General features: G+C 36.2%; 1 protein-coding gene across 1 annotated transcript; it reads left to right on the top strand.

Moving 5' to 3' along the window:
• Positions 1–2833: 2833 nt before the first annotated feature.
• On the top strand, positions 2834–7284 carry LOC129371034 (transmembrane protein 145-like). Its single transcript, XM_055047382.1, has 4 exons — positions 2834–3025; positions 4061–4181; positions 4532–4720; positions 6464–7284. The coding sequence occupies exons 1-4, from the start codon at positions 2910–2912 to the stop codon at positions 6740–6742; spliced, it is 705 nt and encodes a 234-aa protein (XP_054903357.1). The 5' UTR covers positions 2834–2909; the 3' UTR covers positions 6743–7284.
• The last annotated feature ends 1237 nt before the right edge of the window (positions 7285–8521 follow it).

Raw genomic sequence — 8521 nt, 5'->3', positions numbered from 1 at the left:
AACCTCAAAGGAAAAAGGTGTTTATATGGTAAAATAATATAAAAGGGTTTAAAGCTGCTGTGTGCCTGCTTTGTTTATTGGTACTGCAAATACAGAATAGCAAGACAGTAAAAATAGTAATAAAAACAAATTACACAATAAGAAATTCTTGCTGTTATAGATGGTCATAAAGAACTGTTTGCACATTCAAAAACATTCAAGTAGAAAATTGTAGGGATAGATAGATAGATAGATAGATAGATAGATAGATAGATAGATAGATAGATAGATAGATAGATAGATAGATAGATAGATAGATAGATAGATAGATAGATAGATAGATAGATAGATAGATAGATAGATAGATAGATAGATAGATAGATAGATAGATAGATAGATAGATAGATAGATAGATAGATAGATAGATAGATAGATAGATAGATAGATAGATAGATAGATAGATAGATAGATAGATAGACAGAGAGAGGGAGAGACAGAGAGAGGTGGGTAGGTAGGTTGTAGCACACAGATTTTTTTTTGTTGTCTATTTATCCCAATGTGCTCAAAATGTGTTGAAGGAGCACATCAGCAAAATTTACACAGACATGGTACATGTAGTTGGTTTTAATGTTTCACGAAGTGTGCCTCATTTCTAAGTATTTAGGTCCCCATAAAACTCATTTTTAGATACAGCAACAAACATGGCAAGATGAGAAATTATGTGGCATCAACTGCAGTCTGACAGCTACTAATTAGTTACTTCTGCTTATTACACTGTTAAACAGATAATGGACAGTGAACAATAAATCTGTTAGCCAGATAAGGAGTAAGGATGCAGAGATTTTGAACCAATTAAATAGTCATCAACAAATAAAAAAACAAAACAAAAAAAAACCCAGCAGGACTGATTTGTTAATTGGCTCTTAGTTTGTTCACAGACTTAATTAGGATGATAATCATGGTGTTTGTGGACCTGCTAAACATCTTATGGTGGTGCATTGAGCTTGTTGACATTTAGATCTGCGTCTCTTCAATCTCACTCTGTTGCAAGGAGTTGAACTCTGGCTTTTTCACATAGTTTTTTTTTTTTTTTTGTGAATTAATAATGCGTAATTCCAAGTTCACACAACGGAGAAACTCTATACTGTTTAGTGAGAGGAACCTTTCAAAAATTAATTCGTGAAGTTAATTTTTTACCAGTTGTTCAATGGTCAGTACTTTATGGTTTGTAACAGTCAGACATAGTATATAGACAGTTAGATTCAGTCAACAGATGCTAACTATTCAACAGAAGAGTTCAAAAAGCACAGTCCCACCACTGGCTTTCCCAATATATGTGAATCAGTCAAATAAATCCTAAATATATGGATGTGTGGGATTTATATTTGTTCCTCTTCTCCACAAAGTATCACTGAAACTGACTCCTGGACATGGTTTCTCAGTTTAGTATTTATTGAGAGGTTTACGTAAGTATGTGAAAATACTTGTTGATGAACCCTCAGTTGGAACAGATTGTAAATTTCTATTCTATTCTATTCTGTTCTATTCTATTGAATTCTGCCTGTGTGTTTGTCCTTTCTAACAAACACACAGGCAGAAACTGGTGCATTTAGTGTGAGTTTCCTCTCCACAGAAGGTTCTGCAAAACATGTCCACATATGTTAAAGCTCTATTTAGCTTTTTTGCAATAATCTCATAAATATTCATGAAAGAATGTGCCCTGCAGATGAGCGTGGGCTGTAATGGCTTTTTCTGTCAGAAACTCATTACATTGACATTTTACTAATTATACAAATGCATCAACTTGACCGCAAAACATATAAAAAAATTAGTTTTGGATCAGGATTTAAAATTCTTAGAAGAATAAGCATGCTTCCTAAGTAAAGAATATAAAATTTTTTATTAAAAGTTAACTTTTTATGCACTTTATATTTTATAATATTTGCTTTCAGTGGTAAATACCAGATTAGTGATCTTTATATATTTCTTTGAAAGTTGGATTTTTCTAATCAGGGAAACTTTAATCTTTGTAACCCCCCCTGTTTTTTTTTGTATCTTCTTTAAAGGGGATAACACATTTAACCAGCACATGATCTTATGAATTAATAATTCACAGAGGAGCGTAAAGTAGTACATATATCTTTGCTCAGAGAGAAGGCTTCTGCACAGTCAGATGTAACCCTGCCCCATTTAGAAACGGTGGATTACAGCCTTTGAATTCAGGGTGATAATGACCCCAGAGGAGAAAAAGGCTGCAGAAGTATATGTGCTATTTCTGATATTGAAGCATGCAACCGTCTCTTCCAATATGTGGTTCTGAAGTGGTATGATTTATCAGCCGCCTGCCCTTTTGCACAGGCCCTGCTATTTAAGAGCTTCAAACTCTGGGGAACTCGGTCTAAAATAAGCAAAACTAGGTTGGAGGAGGAACGGAACTGAAGACTTGAAATTTGGACCAGATACTGTGACTGCAGTTTGAAGTCACTTTGAAGGCTCTGGTTGGCTGAGTGCATCTCGAACATCTCCATACCAAACTCTTAACACTATGCATTATGTAGCAGCAAGAGTATCTGTGTAAAGTCAGAGCCTGTATCCAGTCACTGGATTGTGAAATACAATCCATTGTCTGCACATGCAAACATACAATCACACACACCCAGACAGAGCTGTGAGCACACATGCCGATGCCCTAGATGTGGAGAAGTGTCAATGTCAAACTTTCGCACAGACTGGAACTAGCTGCTCTTGGCTCGGTGACCGTGGCAGATCAGCTAACCCATGAGCAATTCATCATTACGAAATAGGACACAGTCTGCACATTTCTCTGTATTAAAGGTTCTGCTTGTTTTTAACGTCTCATATTCCTGTGCCAGTTCTTTGACCCAGGTGAGGTGCTTTATGCCTATGACAGCCCTGCAGGCTACGGCCTGATGGGCCTGCAGCTGGTCGCTTACGTGTGGTTCTGCTACGCCGTGCTGGTCTCGCTGAAACACTATCCTGAAAAACAGCCCTTCTACGTCCCTTTCTTCACCACATACACTCTGTGGTAAGACACCATCTCCAGTTGTCACTGACTGTTACACCATGTGAGCTGATGAGGCATGTACTTTTTTTCTATGATCTTTAAATTTGAATTATTTATGTAGTTCAGTCAAAACAAAAATTAAAGCAGATAGCGGGTGCTTGAGGTGGGGAAGTCCCAACTTTGTGCTCGTCTTATGTTGCAGATAATTATTCCCAGATGAGAGATAGCTGGAGGACATCTATATTAATGAGCTGTTCAGACTCCATGTGTGAGAATATGCAATGCCTGTAAAAAAAAAAAATGTTTCTTGAACTTGTTTCACATTTTGTCCTATTACAACTACAAAAGTTGATGCACTTTAATAAAATTTTTCTCTCCCAATGGAAGGATGAAATTATCTCAAACTCCCACTTCATTCCCACAAATATTTGATGGAATGTTTTTAGGAAAATTCACCATTTTTACTTTCTATAAAAAGTAAAAATGGAATTGGAAAAGTTTTCCTCAACTTTCCAACTCCTTACATTACCCATACAGTTGAAACCAGATGTTTACATAGTCTGAATAAAGTGATACATACACCATTCTTTTTTAGTTAGAATTACCAAAAGAAATTCTGTTTGCTATGCCACACTAATGAGAAACAATATGTCATACATCATATAACATACCATAAAACTCACTGATGTTTTTGATTGTAACATAAAATACAGAGGCACAAACATTAGTAAGAATCCATATGTGCCAGATCTTATAAAAAAAAGACAAAAATGTTAAAGATGGTTTTGTTTCTCAGTTTTTCAACCAGTGCTTCTAATAGTAGTGGCTTAAAATGAAGCTGAGATTACAAAGACTAATATTATCTCTCACTCACTGCAGCAAGTATCCCCTGCCTCATTATCCACTTCTCTCCTTCCATCATTATCACTCTGAGCACTTTACATATTTTACTCCCTGAGCTCTCTGTTTCTCACCATCAAACCATACTCTTATCAGTTACTTTAATGTTCTCCCTCCTCTCTCTTATCTCTTATCTCTTATTTTTTTCTTCCTCAGGTTTTTCGCCGTGCCTGTGATGGCTCTGATCGCCAACTTTGGGATTCCTCGATGGGCTCGGGAGAAGATTGTGAACGGCATTCAGCTCGGCATTCACCTCTACGCTCATATCGTTTTCCTTGTTCGTACCACACGCACGTGCTCATGCGGAGCCCCACAGCTTTTTAGAGCTAGCGTTATTCAGGAGTCATTATTGCCACAGCCTGTCATACATAATTGACAATCCATGAGTTCTTACTCTAGTTCGGGAACGTCTCCTCCACACATCATTATCCATCTCTTTGTAACCTTAAACGCAGTGTTCTTCACTAATGGGCTGTAACGTTCTGTCAAATATCTCCGGTCCTCACCACACACCTCTCATGTCTCTGTCTTTACCTAGAGCTTATAAGTTATAGACATATTCCCAAAGCTATCTTGAATAAAAGTTGAAGAATTTTTATATTTCTTCATAAATGTATTCTTTTTTAGGTCATAACGAGACCATCAGCAGCCAACAAGAACTTCCCGTATCATGTTCGGACCTCCCAGATTGGGATCTTGCAGTCCAGCCCCAAAGGAGGCGAGGGAGGGGAAAGCTTTCCCCACCATGCCTATGGGAACAGCTCCTTCCTTGGAGATTCTCAACCTAACTTCACTGAACTCTTCTCCATCCAATCAGTAAGTCTAAATGTGATGTGTGTTCCTGTATTCATTTGAGTGGTCGATATGCAGTCCAGAACATCTCATTTGAGAACTAATAAAACAAAAGGAAGAACCAGAAACCATAAAGAGATACATATTACTCCACATGTACTGTCTATATAATATCCACTATAAATTCCCTATTATTTTGCAGCGCTTGCTACATTTAATTAGATAAGGGCTCTAGTGTACTCATTTTCTGATGCTTTTTGTGTGTCAAACGTAGCTTGAAATTAACTGCTGTCTTATTGAACAGAAGTGCCTGAAAATAGAAAGCGATTGGGGCACTAACGCAGTTTGCGAGGGAGCACGTTTTCAAGGATTATTTCTCAGCAAAATACTTATCTCCTCCAGGGGATGACGCATTACATAACAATATGCCTGACACTAAAACTCTTGAGTGGAATTAAATATAAGTGTGAGCAGAAATTCTGGCAAGACTTAATTAAGTTGTTGTGTTTTCTCTGATGAATTGTCTTGCTTCGGTTACTGTCAGCTCTGAAGGTGTTGCTTTTTTACGCTACATAAAGATGAGAGACAGAAAAAGAGCCGTCATTCTCAACTACAGCATTCCTCTTTAATGTAGCAACAAACAGGCTATTTTAAGCCCTGTTTGTATTTTCTTGTTTTAAAAAAATGATTTTTAAAACAATACTAAATTTTGTGGGGAGAAAGAGTAGTTATAAGGATGTCCCGACTTTACCCCGTTTTCTTAAGCTACAACCACCGTTCTGATGTTCTTCTTAATAATGTGTTTGATACGTTACATACTATATTGCTTAATTACCACATTAGTAATGTTACAAAGTCTGAACAGAACAAAATTCTCCATGTGAAAATATTTCTAATTTAAGTTCTAATAAAGTGAAGAAATCTAAATTTCAGTGTTGTAAATTTGGGAATTAATTTGATGTTGAAATCTACAAACTACATCTAAAAGATTTAACTGATGATAGAAGATGTAAAGTCCAACTTTGTAAACAAAGATAATTGTAATTTGGTTTCTACAGTATGTATGTTCCTTTTTAAATAAATAAACTTCAGTGAAACCTATCATTCTTAGAAGTCACATAAGTACTAAATAGGTTCCACCTGTGTGTAATGTAATCTCTATGTACCATATCTAATATTCTGTAAAGATTGATAGAGTACATCAAACAAATATAAATGCAGAGGAACTGAAATGTCAGATTAGAGATAACGTTTTGTGAAGCTTTAAAGCAGGATTTCATTCGGAAGCTAATCCAAACATACAAATTAATTTGACCTAAAATTGTTTGTGGCAAGACTTAAGAATTAGCCTTTGTAAAGACTTTGTAAAAAAGTGAAATCTGTTGATCCAGATGAAGAATAAATTCCAGTTAATTATGTTTCCAGATTTTTTAATTAGGGTTTGTAATGTTTCAGAGTAAATACCAGCTTATCGTGAGATTCAGTTTCCTGCATGAGGTACTTTTAGTTCATAGATTCAGGGTAATGACGGGCTGATTATCCATATGCAAGTTTCCTGCTGTATATACTGTATAACCAAGTCTTTATTTATCCCATTCAAACATTCTCAAAGGTAAATTAGCATGGTTTTCAATTTGTCAGAAGATCCTAGTGCTGAGAGTGTTGAAAGTCCAGGGTTTCTTTGTTCCGCCTAGCGTATCTTCTTGTATGAATTGTTGTCATTATCATATAAATGATGCCTCAAAACTTTTTGTTTTTTAATCCCAGGATCCGGTGAAGACCGTGGAAGAGACAGTTGCTCGTAAAGGACCTGATGTGCCGAGGAACAGCGAACAAAAGATTATTACCACTGCTGCAGACTTAACCATGATATTGCCCCCACCTCCACCTCCGATACCCCCACGCCCCGCCTCCCGCTCTCCCCAATGCCCCCTCGACTTCCATCCTTCACAGAGTACTTCAGCATGCAGAGCGGCGGTGGAGGAGGCTTTGGGACGAAGGCATGAAGTGGATGATAAGGCGGGAAAGACTGCAGCAGAAAGATGAAGGCTGCAGACAGAATTTACAAAGCTGGTGGGAGAGAAAAAGGTCATCCTAAATAACAGAAGAATTATACATGAAGGGACATACATGAGAAGTCATCACAAAAGTAAATCCCTAAATGGTCCTTTTAACTTGGAAATGGAAATGACCTGTATGGAGAAGCTAGGGGGGATGGCTAAGACGCAAATGCTGAGGTTGTAAAAGAATAAAGAAGCAATAAATATTTGATGCTGACCAGTTGAAGGCACACGGGAGAGAGATGACAAAGTGGATGTAGCCAGAGCAATAGAATGATAGCTGTGCACAATGTGGAAATGAACAAAATTCTTGAAATACTTTTATTCAAAAATTCATGAGGACTTGATGGTGTGCCTGAAGGAGTTTGTAAATAGCGAAAACTGTTGAGAGCAACAATTATGAATAGTTTTTATTTCAAAATACGAAATGAATTCATGGTTTCTTTCCCCTAAACATGACATTCCAGTTGGTGCTTCGACCACAGAGAAATCCCATGCCTTTATGTTTAAAATACATTAGAAGAAGAAAAAAAACTTTTTTATGTTTAAGACATTTTTGATAAAACTTAGATATATTTATGGTATATGGAGTATGTTGTGTTTATTTATATTCTTACTGTATAAGTCCTCATTGGAGCTGGTTTTTCTGGATCAATATACTGATGTGTAACTGTAAAAACCCCAAAGTACAGTACTCGTAAAACATGCATGTTTGTGTTGTATTTTCTGTCCGAAAGCAGATATATGTGCTCCATGTGACCATAGAATATTCGCTTATTGTGTGTGTTGAAATCCACACTTCTGCAAATACATACAATAGGCTGCAATATGTTTTTTTTTTGTTTTTTTACTGCAAAACCTTTGTTAATTACTATTCAAATCAAAGCTGTCTTGCAGTATTTTTAACTAATAAGTAGAAGTAGGCATGGGCTGGTAGGATATTCTGAATTCTGGTAACTTTAAGATAAAAACCACAGTTTCACAACATACTTTGAAATGTTTAAACTTAATATTTAAAATTAGAGAGCCCACAATCTATTCATGGGTCATTTCTGATTTTGTAAACATCCGACATGCTGTAAATAACTTTTAGCATATTCCAAATTTTCTGAATAATTGCAACAGTTTAAAAATTTACTTGTTTTTACAACTATGTACAATGAGGAGGTAATGTCACTATGTGCTTGTATGTGTGTGTATGAAAGAGAATGTGCTGTAAAAATTGGTTTCTCTGTTATTTTAACACTAAAACATAATTATCTGAGATATTTTGAGAGATCTTTGACCACCTTTATTAATATTTAGCACTGTTAGGATTAGTAACCATTAATAACTAGAAACACTGATTGGACTCTCCAGTTTGTATCTTTGCAGTTTCACACTCCAATGTATATCCATCTACCTAACAATTGCATCTTTTTGCTTTAGGTTGTTAAATAACTTTGTAGCTTTGATCATTTGTGGAGATCAATGGTTACAGAAAGATGTGAAAGACCAGTTCTTAAACTTCCTTACCAAAGAGTGTTGTTACACCACTGGTCAGCAAAAAGATCTTTTTTTTTCTCAGTTCCGACAGGAATAATCTGAGCCGGTTGAACTGAAAATCATCCGTGTCTGCTAGTCAGCAAACTTGTCTGTTCATGTCTTTTTAAAACATTTTCTAATTGCTTTCATATTTTAAAGAGATATCTAAAACTTCTGCTAGAAATGGATGCTAGAAAACCTAATACACTCCTTCTGACAGCTCTGAAAGCATATGTCTTTT

The sequence above is a fragment of the Poeciliopsis prolifica genome, unplaced genomic scaffold, assembly GCF_027474105.1.
Source record: "Poeciliopsis prolifica strain line A6 unplaced genomic scaffold, Auburn_PproV2 SCAFFOLD025, whole genome shotgun sequence".
In the NCBI taxonomy this organism is placed as follows: domain Eukaryota; kingdom Metazoa; phylum Chordata; class Actinopteri; order Cyprinodontiformes; family Poeciliidae; genus Poeciliopsis; species Poeciliopsis prolifica.
Note: the sequence above shows the minus strand (reverse complement) of the source record. Positions and strands in the feature narration are given on the sequence as shown.